The sequence below is a fragment of the Chinchilla lanigera genome, unplaced genomic scaffold (genome assembly GCF_000276665.1).
Source record: "Chinchilla lanigera isolate Chin_1 unplaced genomic scaffold, ChiLan1.0 scaffold00044, whole genome shotgun sequence".
In the NCBI taxonomy this organism is placed as follows: domain Eukaryota; kingdom Metazoa; phylum Chordata; class Mammalia; order Rodentia; family Chinchillidae; genus Chinchilla; species Chinchilla lanigera.
The window spans coordinates 8,525,674-8,546,275 of record NW_004955445.1 but is presented as its reverse complement, the minus strand read 5'-3'; the positions used below and the strand labels follow the sequence as shown (position 1 = coordinate 8,546,275).

Below are 20,602 nucleotides of genomic sequence, written 5' to 3'. Positions count from 1 at the left end.
GCTAGGCTCACGGCGTCCTGTCCTCTAGTCGCTCCCCTTCCCGCCCCCTAGTCTCCCAACAGCCACATTAAAATTCGGTGTCTATAGAATTATACTCTAAACACTCGTCAGAACAGAAATACGGAAAGGGAAGTTAGTGTAACTTTTTCCTGGAGCAACTACCTTGTCTTTCTGTTTAATGAGGCGATCACTATGACCCAGTGCCATGCCCTCTTCCACTACGCCTGGTCCGAAGACCTCTTTTCACACCTGTGTTCTCTCGTCCTCATCCTCCCACCCCACTTCCAGAATGCCTGCTGTGCACAGCCAGCTGGGACCACTCACCATGCTCTGGAAATTGCTTCTGCCTCTCTAGCATGAGACTGAACCATCACTTAAGACAGGGTCTCATTATGTTGTTCACACTGACCTTGCACTCACTATGCAGCCTAAGCTGGCCTCAACTCGAGCTGTTCTCCTGCCTCAGCCTGCTGAGTGCTGAGGTTACAGGTGTGCACCACCACAACGGGCCAAGCCACACTCTTCCTAAGTTCAGTTTTTCACATTTTCTCCCTTCATGGTGCTCTAAATATTTTCCTAAGAAGGGGAACTGAGAAGCACAGGACTTTGAAAGCTTAGGTGGTGTAGCTTTTGCTCTTCCTCACTTGGTCTGTGGTGTGGCTGAGTTTACAGAATTATGGGCTGGAAATACTTTCCCTGTACAATTGCGGAGGCGCCTCCTATTCGGTGCTGCGCTGGTTACGTCTCAGGTCATTCCAGCGCCTGACCTTTGCAAGGGATCGGTAATTTCTTTCTACAGAGTGAAGAACACTCTTTGTCAGGAGATTGCATGCCCCTGTGTCTGGCTGAGGGTCTGCTTCCACACACTGTGCTCCCGCTGTCTGCGGAGGGGGACCTCGACTTCCTGAGGTCCTCCCTTCTGTGCTCTTTTTCCTGTGTGTCCCTGTCTCTAGCACAGACCCATCTGCTAACACATAGGAGGGCCACAGGACAGCCAACTGGGAGGGCTTGGACCAAGTCCGTGTGGAAGGCGCTCTGGCTGGGCACAGCCAGAAGCGTCGTTACCTTTGGGTCTGCCCAGACTCCCCAGGACTCCAGTCTAATCTGCCAGAACAGCACAGTCTCCTCACTCTTGAGGGTTCAAGCCATTAAAAAATATATATATAAACCATATAACCTTCCCTTGATTTCAGTGGGATGTTAAGGGTGTGAACAGATTCCTCTTTGCTCAGGACAACTGGGGCAGAAGAAAAAGGTCCTCCAACCTCATCTTTCCCAATGAATAAACAGAAACACCAAATGTACAACTCTCAGGGGATCAGGCTGGTGCACCACAGTTAAAGTCCGGATTGTTTAGTGAGTTCAAGGCCAGCCTGAACTACATAAAACTACAAAAGAGAGCAAGCCAGGCATGGCGGTGAATGCCTGTAATCCCACCACTCGGGAGGCTGAGGCAGGAGGATCACTGAGAGTTCAAAGCCAACCAGAACTACATAGAGCAAGACCCTGTCTCACGAAACGAAAGTCTGGGGTCCTGACCTTTCCATCACATCATCACACTGCACTGTTTATTCACACTGCTTTAAAGCCTCTCTCACCTGTTCCTTTCTCTTTTTTTCCCCCTGAGACAGGGTCTCACTAGACTGACCTTGAACTCATTGCATTCCCGCTGCCTCAGCCTCCTGAGTGCTGGGATTACAAGCAAGTGCCGCCTCATCCAGCTTCACCAGTTCTTTCTGATTCGTGCGGACATTATGAAAATGAAAACTTCCTGTTCACATTCACTTTGCACGCTAGAGTTGTAGAGTCTTCAACTCAATTTATTTCCTAAAAAGCAGTGTGAGAAGGTTTCCTAGAATCAAATGGCTAATACACTGCATCCTTTTTTATAGGGACATGGCTGACTAACTCCACAGGCAATGAGACAATTTCAAGAGAATTTAAACCACCTCTTAAAAGGGGGGAAGGGCACACAATACTCTCCGCCCCTTCCAGTTATGGCTTTTTTGGGGGGTGGGGGAGAAGTCTGTGTTAACAGAGACTAGGAGAGATTAAGCTATGTGAAGATATAAGCCAAGCCAGGACGAATCTCCAGGAAAAAAAATGCAAAAGACTTCCCATGTACTAGAAAATACATGCCTCATATGCCTAGACAGCAGTGAACTCCCAAAGGTATTACTCCAAGCATTTTCATAAGAAAATCAACAAAAACAGGAATTCTGGGTAACAAGATGCTCAAGCCTTAGAGCTACCCAAACAGAAAGGAGGGGCGGTGTGCAAGGACGGGAAGGAAAAAGCAGAGACCAGACATCTCTAACCCATCTCTAACCCGCTACCGGGGTCCGCTGAAGACACAGGGGTGCCCTTTCTACTGCCTCCCAGCACTGACGCAGCAAGCATGGCAGCAACCAGTATGAAACAGAATAAAACCTTTCCAACGCACAATTCTGGAGTGAAGGCTCCCCATAACCTCACCTTCTCCCTTGGAGGAGGGAAAGGCTAATTTCCTCATTTCTTTAAATAAAAATGTAAGTAAAATAAAACTCTCTTTCTTAATAGCCATAGATCCTTTTTAAAGAAGTGAAAGAGGGAGCGGAAATGAACTGCTCATTTCCTGGACGCGCAGCACGGGCACTGTGAGGAGCCCCCGTTCTCCTCTAAGCTGCCCTGAAATGGGCAGCTGCAGGGAAACGGGCAGGCCCGGCGCACATCGTCCTCGGGGCCCCGAAGGGCCGTCCAGCTCTTGTGCACCTAACAAATGAGGGACTGCTGAGAAAAAATAAGCCTGCTGAACTTCTAAAGCCATGGCTCTGCTTTTTAATTTAACTCGATCTACCTCAGTCGGGACCTGTTCTAGCTGGGGAGGCAGAAGGGCCAAGAAAGTGCAGCGCCTCCGTTCCTGACGGAAACAGCAGACACTGCCAGCGCAGGGGCACACACGCCAGCCTTTCTGTCCATCCGCAGCTGCTTGTTCACCTTCACCTTACTCCCGTGCTTCTGCAGCCTGGTGCATGTTAGAATCACCCAGAAGCCCTTAACACAGTCCCAGCAGTCAGGTGCAGACATGGGTGCTTTCTAAAGCTCCCCTCAGGATTCCAATGGGTAGTCTGGGTGGCACAGCTGCCCCAGCATGGGCAGAGGTGGGAATCTGCTTTCTCCCTGAATTGCCAAGCCCAAGGGCATAGGCACTGGACTGGGCAGCAGACCCAGGTAAAACCACCACTTTCTCCTCCCTTTGAATAAAGTCCAAGCACTTGCCGGTCTGTCTAAAAAGATACTTGAAAGATGTTATGAGGACAAATACCCATGAATTATAGAGACAGCATTCTCAAGAGTTAACACGGGGCTGGGGATTTAGCTCAGCGGCACAGCGCCTGCCTGGCAAGTGCGAGGTCGTGAGTTCGATTCCCGGTAGAGGGGGGGCAGGGAGGGAGTTAACACATTTAGCTGGGCGTGGTGGCCCATGCATATAATCTCAGCACATGGAGGCTGAGGCAAGAGGATCACTGTGCCAGCCTGGGCTACAAAATGAGTTCAAGGCCAGCCTGAACTGCATAGTGAAACCTCATCTGCAGGGAAAAAAAAAAAGGAGCACATTTAGAAATAACTACTGCTGGGAAAACAGCCACAAAGTCTCATGTGGTCATAGGTGGGCTTTTTGAAGGGGGCTGGACTTAGGGTAGGTTACTGATATGGACTGGGTATGGATAATGGAAGCCCCCCATCAATAGTCTGGTAGCCTGGGTGGAATATAAGGGACAGAAAGAAAGCAGGCCTATTGCTGGCTGCTGCTTGTTGCTTGCTGCCTTCTGCCTGCCCTGCCATGAGCTGTTTCTCCTCTGCAATGCCTCTCTGCCATGCTACCCTGCCTTGGAGCCAGGTGACTATGGACTGAAACCTCTACAAACTGTGAGCTGAAACAAACCCTTCTTTAACATATGGGTGTTGGGTATTTTCTCCTAGCAACCAGAAAGTAAGACAATCACTAATTAGAGAAAAGTTTGGGTCAGGGCTTCGAGAGTCAAACAACCACGCCACTCCACCACTGCAAACCCCCACCCCAGATTTCTTTGTACTGCATGTGAAAAATAGAGGGACAGGGAGTGTAGCTCAGTGGTACAGTGCATGCTTACCACACACAAGTAAAAAGAAGGGAGGGAGGAAGGGAGGACAGAAAGAGGAGAGGGATGGGAAGGGAAAGGGAAGGGAGGGAGAGAAAGAAGGAGGGGAGAGAGAAAGGAAGAGGGGAGGAGGAAGGAAAGAACTGAAATTCAGCCACTGGAGCAGTGTGCATGGGGCCTGTGTTGTGTGTAGAACTAACACCACACACAATGAATCATGACACCACAAACGTACTCAGACTTCACTTTAGAACTGCAGGTACTCCTACCCCTGGTACGGTTCACAGTCAGGCAATTCACCCCAGCAGTGACCACAATTTGTCTAAAGAGCTCACAAAGAAAAAGTAAGGATCAAAAGCTCATCAGTTTGCTAATTACAGTCCTTTGTTGCTGATAAACTGGGCAGCAGAAGAGACTGATAAATAAATTAAATAAAAACTGCAGTCAATTCTAGGCTTTACCTTCCCTTTATGAGGCAACGCTTTCCCTTGATTTTCCAAGCACCACAGAATATACCTCATTTGGAAAGTTCACAAAGAAATGTTGTATTTTATAGTGAACTTCAATCTTCAAGCTTAATAGAAGAGAGGACTGGTACAAAGGAAAGACTATTTTAAAATATGCACATGTTTTTAAGAGGGGATTTGGAAGCCACAGAAAAGTACATTATCCTTAGCTAAACAAGCAGTAAACTGAGTGCTAAATAAAATGAAATCTCAGAAACTAATTTATTTAAGCCACCCCCGAATCGGGTATGGTGGCATATGTATGTCTTTAATTCCAGCACTCAGGGACAATGAGGCAAGAAGATTACAAGTGTGAGCCCAGACTGGGTAATTTAGCAAGACCCTGTCTCAAAATGAAAAATAAAAAAAGGGCTAAGGATGTCTTTCAGTGTGAAAACCCTGGGTTTGATCCCAGTACTACAAAACATGGGAACATGCTTTAGACAGGGGATGTCTCCTGATAGTGGAAATACTTATATTCGGTTTCCTGAAGGCAAAAAAACAAAGGTTCCATCTTTTTTTTTTTTTGGTCTTTTTGAGACGGTCTCACTATGTAGTTCAGGCTGGTCTTGAACTCACTTTATAGCCCAGGCTGGCCTCGAACTCACAACAATCCTCCTGCCTCAGCCTCCTGAGTGAAAAGTTTTATCTTAAACTTGAAGAACAGTCTATGTAAAAACAGCTAGTCAAGGGTTGGGCATAGCTCAGCGGTAGGGCACTGGCCTAGCGTAGATGCGTTCAATCCTCAGTACCCAAAAGAGAAAAGCTGGTCAAAACCATACTCAGCAACACGTCCCTGCAGTATGCTGGGCAGCCGCCCACCATCTTGTCTGAGTTCTTTCCTCTCTGTATCACTAATGCTCAGATGCTAAAAGCCAGTGTTAGGAGTACAAAGGACTGAGGCAGAAACATCTACCTTGGGGTCTGTCACTGCAATGACTGGATGAATGGTTTGAAATACACCTGCTATGGCTTAGATCTGACGGGTCCCCAACCTGGTACTCCTGGGCGGTGGTGGAAACTCATGTGAGATTTGGTGGGGGCCTTCAGGTTGTTACTAGACCTAAGTCCAAACGCTCAGGTTTGTTTGCTTGCTGCTGACCAAATTATGGACACCATGTATTTTGATGAGAAGAAAACAGGTTTTATTCAAAGCCAGCTTTGAGGAGATAGAGGGGCCTTCTTACTTGACATGGCTGTCTCCCTCTGTGTAGGTGTGCAGCAGTCTTGTATAGCACTAACAGAAGGGAGCGGGGAATACTACAGGACAACACACGTCTCAAGGCTTGTTTTATCCCTCCCAGCCGTCTCTAGCTGATCCCTCTCTCTCCTGTGCAGAGGAAACTGATCTGTGACCTCCTGGAGCCAGGAACTGCACATTCTGTCACTTCCTCTGGGCTCAGAAGAGGAAGGGTATTATTTATGCACCCAGCAAGGGAAAGTCTGGAGAAGCCCCTTGCCTCTTAGGAAAAAACTCTAGCTGTTAAGTTAAGCTTTGCCGTGTAAGTTATAAGGACCCTGGGGCATGCTCTCCAAAGGAACAGAGGGACCAGGCCACTTCTTCACTTTTGCTTTATGCCCAAAAGGTGAGCAGTTTTGCTCCACCATGATGTGCTGCTACCCAGTCACACAACCAAAAGCAACCCACGGACTCCTCATGCACTGACACCTCCGAAGCTGTGAACCAAAACCACCACCTTCTAAGCCGATTACCACCCGCATTTGTGACGCAAACTCGACCATGTAGCTGAGAATAAACCGCAGGATGAACATCACGCCTGACTGGGAGGCAAGGCCCGGTGATCTCAACTTTCCTTCCAGAAGCTGTTTTTTAGTAACTGTCACTTGTGAAAACTGTTGCCAGATTACAGGATCATTATGAAATAAGAGATTTGCTAAGTTTCAAAAAATCATTCTTGAACAATGGGGTGAAGAAGTCCCCTGGGGTTGAGCACACGCAAGGCCAACAGGAGCAGCAGAGGGGGACCATCTCTTACACACAACAAGGGCCAGATTACGAGGGAGGGAAACACCACAGACCAGGACCACAGCCCACCACTCACCATGCGAGTCTCCAAACACTAAACTGAACATACAGATCCCCAAGGTTAAGCCACGCAGTAAGTAAGTATAACGGGGTTCAACCAAGCTTGTACCACCCAACTATGTAAATACATTTTCTGAGATTAAAAGCCAAATTATTAAAAAGCCCAATTATTCCCCCAAACAGCTTTTGATGCTCCTGTTCCACGGGGGCCCTAAGCATAAGCTGGCTCTGCTGGGACAAGATACTGGCGGCCACTACACTGGAAAGGGGCATCTTTTCAAAGTATTCTGAAAAACACCCTTTACCTCCCTGGAAAGTACCGGGTGTGGAAATGCAAGTCACCCTTAATACACTGTTAACAAAAGCTCAGGCGGACTCACAAGGCTGGACCTTTCTGTCCCATAACAAGGTTGAACACAACCAAACCCTCCTCCTCCTCCTGCACAATCTACCTTTTTCTTTGAAAGTGACTATTCAAGCCAAATTTGGCTCCCGTGGGAAGAGCCATTTTACCCAACCCCCTCTTCATGAAAAACATACCTGAGTCATTTAGGCTGCTGTTTCTCTTGGCGTAAGCACTGCGAACCACCTGCTCGTACACCTGGGCACCTATTGTCCTCACGTTGTCCCGCAGCAGGATGCCTTGAGCCTGCATCATGAAGAAGTAGGTGTTCACTGTGGAAAACAGAACACAGCAGAAGAAGAGGTGAACTCAAGAGCAACCGTAACAAAATCTACCACAAAACTTTCAGCTCCTTTTCTCCTTTTGGAAATGTAAAGCCTCTTTCAACTCTGAAACCCTATGAGGCCATATCTCCATTTTTCATACTGGAGTCAATGTTTTCAGAACACTAATTTTTGGATAGTTGGTAAGGCTCAGATGTAGAAAAGTCATACACTTCAAAAGTTACATTCCAAGCCAGGCATGGTGGTGCATGCCTGTAATCCTAGCACTTGGGAGCCTGAGGCAGGAGGAACACTGTGAGTTCAAGGCCAGCCTGCACTACAAAGCAAGACCATGTCTTAAAACACACACACACACACACACACACACACACACACACACACACACACACACTTATTCAATATTCCACCTGGTCTCCAGATACCCAGTCTTCACCCTTGCACTGTGATGATACGAAAGATTTTACTGAATCAATTACTACATTTTTAAAGAGGTTTTGTTCTCTCTAGGTTCACCTTCTCCAACACAAAACCACAGACCACTCTGCTTCTGGTGACAATGAAGCCTAACCTGGCCTGAGCACTCTTAAAGTGATGGACTGAGGCATCAACCACTTTCTTCTGAGGGGTCTGGAGACAGAAGGCAGATAATAAAAAAGCGCATCAGAGTCCTCAGTCCCCACCCACCCAGCCCAAACACCTACAGCAGTAAGGCAAGTGTAGGCAGCATGGTCTGAGTGTCGATTAAACGTCCTTGGAACAAAAAATATTCAGACTCATCAGTCATCACTGTCATCTCCGGAGGGCGCTCCCACTTGGCTGTCCCTTAAATCTCTTCAGCATACAAGACTGGACGCCCACAGACACATCACACCGGAACAGAAGTGCAATCTCAAATAGTACGCCACCTACTCTCCAGGAAGCCTAAGGCTGGACAATAGTTTTCTAGCCAGTCATTCTAAGCGACTCACTTTCCCCTCTCACCATGAAGGAGAGTGTCTTACAGGAACGGCACACTTAGAAACCCAAGTTCTGTGCATGCTTGAAGGTGGAATCCTCTAAGCACTTGGCTGACCTCCAACCTGGCCAGTGCAGACTCGTGCTGTAACGGGCCACTCCTCCGCACTCACTAAGCATGGCCTTGAGCTATTAATTCTGGCTCTTCAACAACATATAACTTGTTGACACCTATTATTAGCGAGATGCTGTATGCACAACGGGCGGTAAGTGACGAATGAATTTAGATGAATGATGACACTCAAAGCTAATTTCCTTTATTCCAAGCTGAAGCGTCTGAGATCTCTACTGTTAATGCTGACTGAGGGGGGTGGGAGGAAAAAACAATGAGCATAAGTCCTCAGTGCTGAAAACCAACCTGAAACAAGGACGGAAACTCTTTCTTCTTCTATTTTTGGTACCAGGAAGTGAACTCAGGACCTCGCACTTGCCAGGCAGGCACTTATGCCACTGAGCTATCTCCCCAGCCCCCCCCCTTTTTTTTTTTTTTTTGGAAACTCTTTCAAAATATTTCAAATCATCTCTTCAAGCTGTAAGCCAATATTCAGAACACTTCCAGAAATGAGGCGGTGATGGGCTAGGGATGTGGCTCCGTGGTAGAGCCCCTGCCTGGCATGTGGGAGGCCCTAGACCTAGCACCACCAGATAAAAGAGGTAGTGGTTTCAAATTAGGCTTTACATTGACTGGAAGACAACCATACACTTATCTTCTGACACAGAAAACAGATCAGACACTACTATCGAGTTGCCAGAAAACAACTTCAAAACCCTTTTTAAAAAGATATAATTCTGCAAAGACTATGAAGTAAGAGTAACACCTCACTTTCTATTTCCAGCATATAGCAGTGCCTGGTCACAAAAGGTGGGCCATCCGTAAAAACCTGCTAAACGTAAGGTTTGACCCTCACAGCAAATCTCTCATTGGATCCCATGGTGGTGGTATCATTTGGGCTACGTGTGTTCCCACAGCCCTGAAGCCTTCCTTTCATCTCCACCACAGTACTAAAGCAGGCATCATCCATAATATAAAGACAAGTATTTATTGAACATCCCGTGTAAAGCTTTTACTTTCGCACTACAAACAATTCCCTACTCCCTTCCTTTTCTACTGCAAAGGACACAGTCACTCTGACCCTACTTAAAATACTCCCCGCTCTGAGCAGCCGACCCTCAGCTGCAGGATTACTCTAGGGCGGCCTTTGCACACGATGCCCCTCCAGAGCCTCTGAAATCATCTCCTCTGCCCTGTCCCCACAGCCTCGGACTCAGCAGGTCGAGTGACATCCGTGAAGATCCACTGTGTCAACAGCTCACAGATGATACCGATGCTGCTGGCCCGAGAGCCACAGCGAGAGCCACTGCTCCGGCGAGCTTCAGCTACGTGGGAGTAAGCAACATGTCCCAGGTACTAAAGGGAGTATTTCTTTTTCTCATTTGGTCCTCCTAATTATGCTAAGAGGTAAGCAACAGGATCCAGTTTACAGCCAACGTTCTAGTCTTCAGTTTCTCCACGTACTTTCCCCGAGGTTGGCAGAGACCAGGGTGCTGGGTGGAAAGCAGATGTGCCCGTGCTCATCACCCACTTTTAATGTCCTGCTTGCCATGGTGTTGCCACAACCTCTCCCTCTAAAGTTCCCAGCGCTCACATGGCTTAAACGATTACTCTCAAGGAGATAGCTGTTAAGTCTTTATCTCCCGCGCAAAGCTGCCAGATGCCACCTCGGCTCTGCTCCAAAGCCCTCTGCCCTCCTGCCTCCACCCCCAAGCTGCTACACAGACCTGCAGTGGGACTGCTCTTTCTGCCATGCAAATCCTACCGGTCTGTAAACCCAAGTCCACACAGTCCGGAGGAAGCTTCCACACCATGCCTGTCTTCTTCTTTCTTGAACAGACCATTGAAAGTTTGGCTCTCAGTACATTTTGTCTCAGTTTGCTAACAATGTCTTGTGTGTTAGTCTTGTCATTCAACTAATATATTCACACAGACGATATATTAATACTTTTTCTAATTACCCACAGGAACTAGCACAATGGCTGGGAAAAAAAGACTGAGGAAATAAACATTGCCAAACAAAAGGAAATAATCACACTTTCACAGATGGGACTGGACTGAATTTTAAAGACTGTGCTTCCATATCATCTCGTACTTCCACACTACCAGAAACTGACTTCCAAGAACACAGGGACAATCTGCAAGACACAGCCATCTGCAAAGGAGATTCTACTTTGGCCTGGGTCCAAGTGATTCCCAGTCACTTTTCACCCCGGCTTCTCATTCAACCTTTCCCAGCCACCTTCACCCGCCCTTAACAGCCCCACTCCTACGTGTGCCACACGCATGGTGTCACCATTCCCCTTCCTGCCCTGGTCGCTTGTGCTGAATCCCCGCTTGACAAGGCGGGATGCCCACGCTGACAGTGATCCAGCTGCAGGCAGATGAGTCCAGAAACGAGCAAGCCACCACCAGCCGCTGTTCCATCTGTTACCAAAGAACTGTTGGCTTGAGCCCCTTTTAGAGATCCACAATGCACACAATTCAAGGGCAGAAAGCCCCAGAATAGAGATTCTCAGTTATTTAACACGCCACTTGCCCAATCAGAATCCTACCCCTGCATAATAACCAGTAGCATCAACTGATTTTCCACAGAGCTCATTTCAAGAAATTGTTTGGGATACTTTTTTTTTTGTATCAGGAATCGAACTCAGGACCTTGCACTTGACAGGCAGGCACTTGTGCCACTGAGCTATGTCCCTGGCTCCCTTAATAGACTTTAAAACTTCCATCACTTGGCCAGGTGTTGAACTGATATTTGCTGAGTGTTACTGTAAGTACCAGTCACACCATATTATTCATTCTTAAAATTGATGAAGGCGAAATTCCCTTGAGTTTATGAGATGCTGCTGCTAGGCTGTCCTCCTGTGAGCTCATGCAATCGGTCATAGAAATCAAACTGTAGCACTCTACAAGCTATGAGAAGTCTAGGTGCTAAGTTCAGCCCATAACTCTGGCCTAAAGGAGGAATTACATATGCATACACAGGCTGCTTTCAATTTAAATGAGCTCGTGAAAACTTACATCCTGTGAAGTCGCCACCAGTGCAGGCTGGGAGGTCCACTTCAGGTTCAGGCCAAGCCCACCTATTCTCCCAGCAGTCCTCCGCCACTTAGTCTCCAGCCGGCCCTCGTGGCATTGAAAGACACAGCTGTGACCACATGCCTGTAATGACCTTGGTTGTATCAGTTATTTACACTGAGACTGATGAGGCACGCTGGCCCCACAATCTTCCAGACTTGGACTTAATGTCCACTGGAAACCTCCCCTCAGCATCCCACCGATGGGCCGCCATCTGAGGCTTCATTTTCCCTTAGAGAAGTGGTTATCACCTCAACTTTGTATTTTAGATATGAAGTTGGTCCACACGTACACTCTCAGCACTCAAGAGGCCGAGGCAGGGGGATACCTGGAGGCCAGCCTGTGCTACAAAGTGAGTTCAGGGCCAGCCTGAACTGCATAATAAAACCCTGTCTCAAAAAGACCAAGTCAAGTTCTCCAGACGTAATCTGTCCACAGTTATATGGTTACCCTAGAGGTGAAGAAGATAGGTGTTCTAGGTATAATGTAACGTTTCCATGAACTTTGAAAGCCGTACTAACTTTCCAATAATGTGGTCCCATTAAATGGTAGCTGAACTGCTGCTGAACCTCAATTTTAGGGGGCTGGGGATATAGCTCAGTGGCACAAGTGCCTGCCTGGCAAGCACAAGGTCCTGAGTTTGATCCCCGGTACTGCAAAAAAAAAGAGAAAGAAACCCAATTTAAACTGGCACATGTAGGTTAAATCCTATATGTTTCAAGAAGCACCTGTTAACCTCCTGTTGTGTGTAGTACTTAGGTCTTGAGGTGAGGCATGAGTGAGACAACCCAGAATCTGTAACATGCAGACATAGCTACACAAGAAACTACGATGACACTGTGTGGACTGATAAAATAATGCATTTAACACAAACCCAGGCCCACTAATAATCTGTTTTACACTTGCATTATTATCATCCAGCCCCCATGTGTATGTAGATTGGTCAAGCTCCTGTACCCATGATTCAGCTGAGAAAACAAAGCCTCCTTCAATACCCAATCGGAAATCCCCATCCAGGTGCCAGTGTAAGCCTCTTTGGGGCTCAGTCAGGAACAGAGCCTGGGTCTCTAGCTCCAGCCACAAGACACAGCCTCTCGTCCTCCCATCCTAGACGCTAAGAGGAAGACAGCCTCTCCGCTCAGAGTCCAGTCAGTCTCACCTCCTCGTGAAGCCCGTGAACATGATTTTCGCTCTAACGCACGCATGAAGAATGACTGGCTCATCGGGTTACCTGAGCACCACTCTGAAGAAAACGTTATGTAATGTAATAACCATTGTTAATTTCCTATCACCTTGTTTTGAAATTCTGTATCATTTTTATTGTTTTTTATGCTGTTTTATGTATTTGTTTTGGTTATTGGTTTTTTCTTCTCTCTTTATAATGAGAAAAAATTATATGTATATACAAGGATAGCTGGGATACGTGTATTGCTGATGTCTGTGGTTTATTGAAAGGAACAGTTAATGCTTAAAATTTTTTTTCTTGACCAATTTTGCACGCTTGTATCCGGTAATCAGAACGACTGATTTGAAGACAACAATATGCAATATAAGAACCACTGCTGAATTCCTACCATCCTGTATGGTGATGCTCTGTATCGTTTCCAATTTTTCTTTTATTACTTGTTATTGTCTTTGATTGTTTGATCAATCTTGCATTCTTCTATCTGGTGGACTGAGTGGCTTCATTGAAGATAACAGTATGTAGTATAGCAACCATTGTTAATTCCTATCATTTTGTTTTGAGGCCATGTATCGTTTTTTGTTATTTTTGTATTGTTTTTTGGTTTTTTGTCTTCATTGTTGGTGTTTGGTTAGTTTTTTTCTCTTTAAAATAAAATAAAAAAGAATGACTCAGAAAAATTCCTCACAGAAGAATGAAATCGGACTTTTTTTGTTCTTTTTCTTTTTGGGTTTCTGAGACAGTCTTGCTATGCAGTTCAGGCTGGCCTGGAACTCGTGGGGATCCTCCTGCCTCAGTCTCCCGAGTGCTGGGATTACAGGCGTGTGCTACCACACCTAGCTGACATCTGACTTTCCAGATGAAGAGCAAATTAATGTGACACAATGAATGCAGAGGTAGAGTCTATCTACCTAACAGTCGTGCGGTTTTTATCCTAAACGCGCATATCCTTAACGTTTGCCACAGTGAGCCTGGTAAGTTACAAGAAGGCTAAGCAGCTTTAGGTAAGAAAGCCAGCCCCCTCTCTGGCACAGCTTACAATCCGCGCCTCAGCCCAACACAGGCCCGCGCTCCGCACCCACACTCGTACAAACACACCACACACCCCTGCCCTCTCTGCCTCACTCTCCTAGCTAACACACCACAATTTCCAAAGCTGCGCCCCCGCCGAACCTCCGCTGAGCTCCAGTGGGTAGGCAGGGCTCCTGGGTCACACAGAATACACACTGACCATACAAGCAAATGACTGAGAACTGTTTTTCATGTAAGTAAATAAATGAGGAAGAATTGCGGTGATTCGCCATGGAGTCCTTCCCAGCTTTTTCACACTCAGGGAGGTGTGGGTATGCGATTCCGAACCTTTGTCTTCACTTTGCATTAGCCCTATTCTTTTCTGAGAGGAACAGAGACGCTATACACTAACCATTTTTACTGCACAAACCTACTCCTAAGAAAAGCTCACCAATTCTCAATTGTAGTTTTCAAAAAAAAAAAAAGTTTCATACTGTAAATCACAAGTTTATTCAAAATCTTGTGCAATACTAACTGTAATAAGAAAACCTAAATGTCCATCCATGAATGGAATACTATGAGGCCATTAAAAAGAACAAGGAATAATTCAAAACAGTCCAAAACTTCAAAGAGCCCAAAAGTCCATCCACAGGAGGCCAGACTGAGGTAGGAAAAAGAAATATAGGGAAATTGTAATTTTAAAGTAGTACTTATAAGAAAAACTGCAGCTTTAGGACACAAAAGTTAACCAAAATTACAATGCCTTTTTCCCTTCCAGCAAGCTAGAAAAAAAAAATCCTAAAGGTCTTCCAGACACACTCAGCCTGTAAACTGAGGTGGCCTGCTGTCCACCGGTAAACAGAGCCTACATCTTTCATCCCACGAGCCTTCATCCTCCAGAAAGCAGCACTATTAAGAGGGCAGCATCTCTAAGCTTCACACATGCAAACTGTCTGAGTTTACCCTAGCCCACCATGCGGGGAACCGGACAGAGTAGAAATCACACCCTCCATCACCCATCTTGAGGAACACCTCCAAGACCACATAAAAATCCCAGCCCTAGACCATAACATGTACCTCTCCAATGTCCGTGTTCTACTTTGAGTGCACACTTCTTTAATTCTGCCTAATCTTTCTAAGGCCTCTCACCGAGATGCGTAAACAGCAATTCACCCACAACATCCCCCACAGGTGGGTGAGTTGAGACCCTCATCTTCTCTTTTGGGGATGTCCTTGGACTTACCCGGTAACAAAACCACACCAATCCTCAATGACAGCAGATCAATAGAAATTAATGCAACTAGCGGGGCATGGTGGCACCCACCCATAATCCCAGCACTCAGGAGGCAGAAGCAGGAGGATCACTGGGAGTGGGTGAGCCTGAACTACGAAGTGAGACCCTGTCTCAAAAAATGAAGAACAAGAGGAAGAAGAGGAAGAAGAAAAGGAAGAAGACGAAGATGAGGAGGTGGAGGAAAAATGAATGGAACTATGTGCAACCTCATGAATGTTCTTCCCTGTTATCAGTTCAGCAGGGCGTGGGGACGCACACCTGTGATCCCAAGGCTCAGGAAGCCGAGCAGGACTGCAGTGAGTTGGGAGGCCAGCCTGGGCTACATAAGCAAATTCAAGCCCAGTCTGGACTACATAGCAAGACTGCCTCAAAAAAAAGCAAACAAAGAAACAAAAAACCTATTATCTGTTGAATAAAACAGCCAGACAAAGAGCGAGTATGGTAGGACGCCATGTGCGGAAACCCCAAAGGCAATGTACAGTGCTGGAGACAAGACAATGGCTCTCCTTGGGGACAGAGGGAGAGAGGGGGGAAAGAAGGGAAATTTTTACGTACTCACAAGTCTTTACAGAAAGATGTCTAGGAAGGGGAAACCAGAAACCACGTGTTATCTGCAGGGTAGAGCACAGTGAACAGGATAAGGTAGGATTAAGACTTAAGTACACCTTTTTATATTCCAACATTTACAAAATTATATGGAAGAAAGGGAAAAACAAACAAATCCTAAAATGCTAATTTTGTGTATTTGTGTATCAGTTTGAAAATACAACCCACAAAGACATAACTCAAATACCTTCGGAACATAGTACTCCAACTGCACAGTCTGTGGGATATATGCTGAGGACAGAAAGCAGCACGAAGAAACTCTGCTGAGCTCTGCTGTCTTAGTCACCTTAGTCACCGGGACACGATGCCTACCACATACAACTTCGAGGAGGAGAGGTTCGCTCTGCTCGCACACAGTACCCAGAGCTTTCTGTCCAGGGCCGCTGGCTGCAAGGCAGACCACACGGGAGAAGGGTCTGGGCAGAGGAGAGCTGCCCATTCCTTCCATGGCAGCCAGGAAGCAGAGAGAGAAGCGAGTGGCCAGGGAGGGAGACATTACCTTCCAGGTCACACCCCAGCGATAGTACCTCACAGCTACCTCCACAAGCCCTGCCGTATGCGGCTTCTGGGGGACATTCCAGATCTAAACCACAACAGTTGTCTTTAATTGTACTGAGTCATAGTCACGGCATGGGTATTACTTCATGTTAATCCCCCAGGCAAACGGGCTGTTGGAAGAGAAGTTACAGCAACACACTTGGGCGGCTCACCCCACACATCACATGTTGACCACTCAGCAGGGTAACTGCTGCAAAGGAGGGAGGGCTAGCAAGGCCAGAACTCCAGCCTTGGAACCAAACATTCTAGTCCGCAGTCCCAACAGTACAGTGACCTACAGCTGGTGCCTCCTACTATGAGGCGAACAGGAGGACCCAACACCGCCTACATAATAGTCTCACCTGCCTACTTAAGAGGAAACAAGATAATGCCAGAATGTAGGGTATTCTAGAAAACAACTGGTCTGGACTTAAAGGGAGGCGGGGGCAAAAGCAGCAACTGGCCAGGGATATAGCTCAGCGGTATAAGCACCAGTCTGGCAAGTGCAAGGTCCTGAGTTTGATTCCTAGTACAAAAAAATTCTATATATTTTATATATATATATATTTATATATATATATATATACACACACACACACACACACATACATATATATATAAAAGCAGGAACTGGGCTACATTTTAAAGAGACATAAACCAAATGCAATGCATGAGGTTTGATTAAATTCTGACAAGAAAACAGGAGGAGACAAAATTTGTGAGATAAAAAATTAAATATGGAATGTGTATCAGATGATATTGCCAAATAAGTGTTCAAGTTGATAAGCATAGTTTATGATCATACAGAATGCCATTACTCTTTGGAGATGCATATTTAAATATTCAGGGGTCTACCATCAAATATCTACAACCTTTATTTTCAAAGGCTCAGAAGTGTGTACCTGTGCCTATGCACGCGTGTGGGTGTGCAGATGTACCTATGAAGCCAATGTGGTGAAGTGCAAGGAACTGAGGAATACAGGCTAAAGGCTTTCGAAGGTTCTCCTCAGCAGTACACATACAGTTTGTGATGTGCGCACATATGTCTGCATTTTCTTTTTCCAAAATGAAGAGTTGATATTAAATTTGTTACAAGTGCCAGGTTTAACAGGTTACTTATTTTTCTGCTGGACTTAGGATCCCCAAGAAGGGAAGGTAAGAAAAGCAAAGTCTACAAACTTAATAAAGAGCCTCCACGTCCTAAGGACCTCTGAAAGCGAGAAAGATACAGAACACCAGCCTCAGAGACATGAACTCCTATAAATATCCCAACTGTAATTCAGGTGCGCGCTCATTCAACATTCATTATGGATGCGTTATGTGCCAGGCCTGCCCTCCCCTCTGTCTATGTAAAAGACACAGCCCCTGCGGTCACCGTGGGTGGTAAGGGCTGACAGGAAGCCTGCACATTTCCCCGGCACCCTCCCCTCCTCCAGTACAGCCTGGTAGCCACTCCCCAGTCACATGTGCCCAGGAACACAGGAAAGTGGCTACTAGACTATCGCATAGCCTTGGAACAAGACCCTGAAAAAGGAATGGGAATGGCGTAAGTAAAGACAAAGACATATAAAGGGGAAAATACATCTGAGGAACTAAAAGTCATTTGATGTGGCCAAAATGGAGGTTATGCAGGGAAAAAATGTGAGAGGGGAGGCCAGGAGCGGAGGGAGAGGGAGGGAAGGAGAGAGACAGAGACAGACAGACAGACAGACAAGTTCATAAAGGGTTTTATGTGGAATACTTGGGGTTTGGACTTCATTCTGAAAGCCACAACACTGAAGAAATGGTCCGGGACTGGACTTCATGGGGCCAACACGTAGGAACTAATCCAATCAAGTAAATTTACCCCTAATCAAAATTCAAAGCTCCAGATTAAGAAGCGAACTTCTCAGAATATCTGTGAAACCTGTACTACTTTTATAACCAGTATATTCTTCAAAAAGTCTGAAAAATAATTGAACTCCATCCCAAACACTCAGAGATCAGTATTCTCTGCTCTGCACATCAGGTAAAGAATACATCCACTTACTCTTTTATAAAGAGGTGGATTCATCCTCCCAGCAACTACCAGGAAGGTTATTCCCCTAACATTACACACAAGGGAAATGAAGTCTGAGTGAGAAATCTGACCACGCAGAGCCGGGATTTCACAGGAGGACTTTGTTCCCAGGCCCCAAGTTTTCAACAGATGGGATCTGTCTCTCGGGTGCTCAGCGCCTTGGACCCACAACTGCTACTCCGCTGTGTCTCACTGGCCCCTCCGATCTGGATGCTTACTGTCAATAACTCAAAGGTAACTGGCATCAGGACGGGGGTCAGTATCCTATAGCACAATGCTCTCCAAACTTAACGTCTGTGAAGTGTGAATGTTCAGATTTCAAATCTACCTAAAATGCTGAAATGCTCATACCAAATGCTGAAGATATTAAGATCCAAAGTTGCAAGCACACACTAACATGCATTTAAGGAAGAAAATATAGCTTTCTTTTCTTTAAAAAAAAAAAAAAAAAGAATTTTTGGGCAACAAAATTAACACCCATTGTTACGTCTATTTAAATGTTTTAGAGAAATTACAATTTTCACACAAAAAGTGTTTAAAGAAAACAGGGTGAGGTAACATACACCTACTAACAGAGTAAAGAATCTAAAATTTTATTCTGGGGGAGAAACTCGATTTGATGAATCTTTTGCTTTCCTAGTCCCTCCCATTGACGTAGAAAAAAACCAAGTCAAACAAAGCTTTTATATATTTTCCACTCTCTCTATCATTCTCAGCTATTTTTAAAGTGTTAAAAATTAACAGCTATGAAGTATCCTATAAACATTTCCACAGACCTGACAGTCTCTTACAGTATATTATTAAACTATGTATGAGACTAGATGTGAAAATGCCATCTAAACAAAAACGAACTGGTGGGGTGGCCCATGGAATCACTTGATACAAGCTGCAGCTTTCATCTTTATACATAAGAACATATGTCCTTATTTGCATCTTTCCATCTTTATATGTAAGATTATCAAATTTTAACTACAAATAAGAATTTTAAAACTCCAAGTAGCCCCATCAAGAAAGGCCCATATCCATGAGAAGAACCCATATCCAGGCACAGCCCACACACACACAAGAGGGGCTTTGCAAAGAAAGATGCCCAAATCTTACACCTTACGTGACGTGAATGGAGCCCTGGGCAGAGATACTACAAGTCAGTCTTCTGGTGCTGTTACCACTGGATGCCTGCATCCACAAAACCTACTGTGTCTTGCCTGGCTTGAGGTGAGTCACAGCAAGAGGACACACCTTGCTATGGGGAAGGTGCTACAGGCAAAGGGACAGATCACAGCTGTCCACCTCTGGCTGGAGAGCCAGGCTTTTCTACATTCTGGAATTGTGTCCCCATCCCCAACTTGTCTTGGGGTTTCAGGTTCTGACTGCTGCTGCTGTCTCTCGAGTATGCTAGCAACACCTGCTCATACTAAGCTTTAATGGCACTTAGTTCTTCTGGATGTCATCCTACCCTCAGGACTAGAACTGCCCGCTCCCATCTTTGGGCTTTTCGTCAACTGACACACAATCTTCTATCCATGGGCCCCCCTGAAGTTGAGCATGTCTCTCTCTTCTGACAGGCTGGGGCCCCTTTACAATATAGACTGTCAAATTATTTGCAATTACAGTATCAGATGAGTAATAGGCATTTAGCTATTTATTACATTCAGGATTATACCTTGGGCTGGGCATGGTGGCGCACACCTGTAATCCCAGCACTTGGGAGGCTGAAGCAGGTGGATTGTTGCGAGTTTGAGACCAGCCTGGGCTATAAAGTGACCTCAAGGCCAGCCTGAACTGCATAGCAAGATCCTGTCTCAAAAATACCAAAAAAAAAAAAAAGGAATTACACCTTAACACACAGCATGCTATAATGGCCATTTGCAGCTGCCATACTTGATTTACCTCCACATCAACATTCTATTCAGGAAAGGCTGCAGCAGCAAGGGCCACAGTTTCCTCACATTCTTCCTATCCAGAAAAAAATCTCAAAAGCCAAATTAGCTTCAAATTTTTCAGATGAAGCTAGAGGTCAAAGCAAAATGTTCAGACTCCAACAGCTCTTACTTTCAGGTATTCATCCTAAAGATAAAAATAAAACTGTACAATTAAATGTGTTTAAAGCTTTGAGGTGGGCATGGAATGTGAATTTTATGGTACTGAGAAACTGAACTTTTAATGATTTGATAATAAGCAGGAGACTGAAACATAAACAACACTATAGGCCAGTGCCAAAGAACCAGGGCCTGAGCCAAACAGGCAGCAGCTTCTCATCCCCAGTACATTGAAGGAGTAGACTCTTGCAATAGACTCAAATCTCAAAAGCTAGCTATAACTGGAAGACACCTCTGAGAAGTAGTTATATCCTAATGGTTCTAAATACTAGCAATAAAGCTACTTGCTATAAGCAATTTACAAG

General features: G+C 45.7%; 1 protein-coding gene across 3 annotated transcripts in view; it reads right to left on the bottom strand.

Moving 5' to 3' along the window:
* The window catches only part of B4galt5 (UDP-Gal:betaGlcNAc beta 1,4- galactosyltransferase, polypeptide 5), an 87,989-nt gene that overhangs the window by 13,397 nt on the left and 53,990 nt on the right, over positions 1-20,602 (bottom strand). For all 3 annotated transcript variants that reach the window (XM_005392328.2, XM_013518295.1, XM_013518294.1), the window contains exon 2: positions 7,215-7,349. In XM_005392328.2, the coding sequence (XP_005392385.1) occupies positions 7,215-7,332 (118 nt within the window). In that variant the 5' untranslated portion in view covers positions 7,333-7,349. The remainder of the gene's footprint in view (positions 1-7,214; positions 7,350-20,602) is intronic.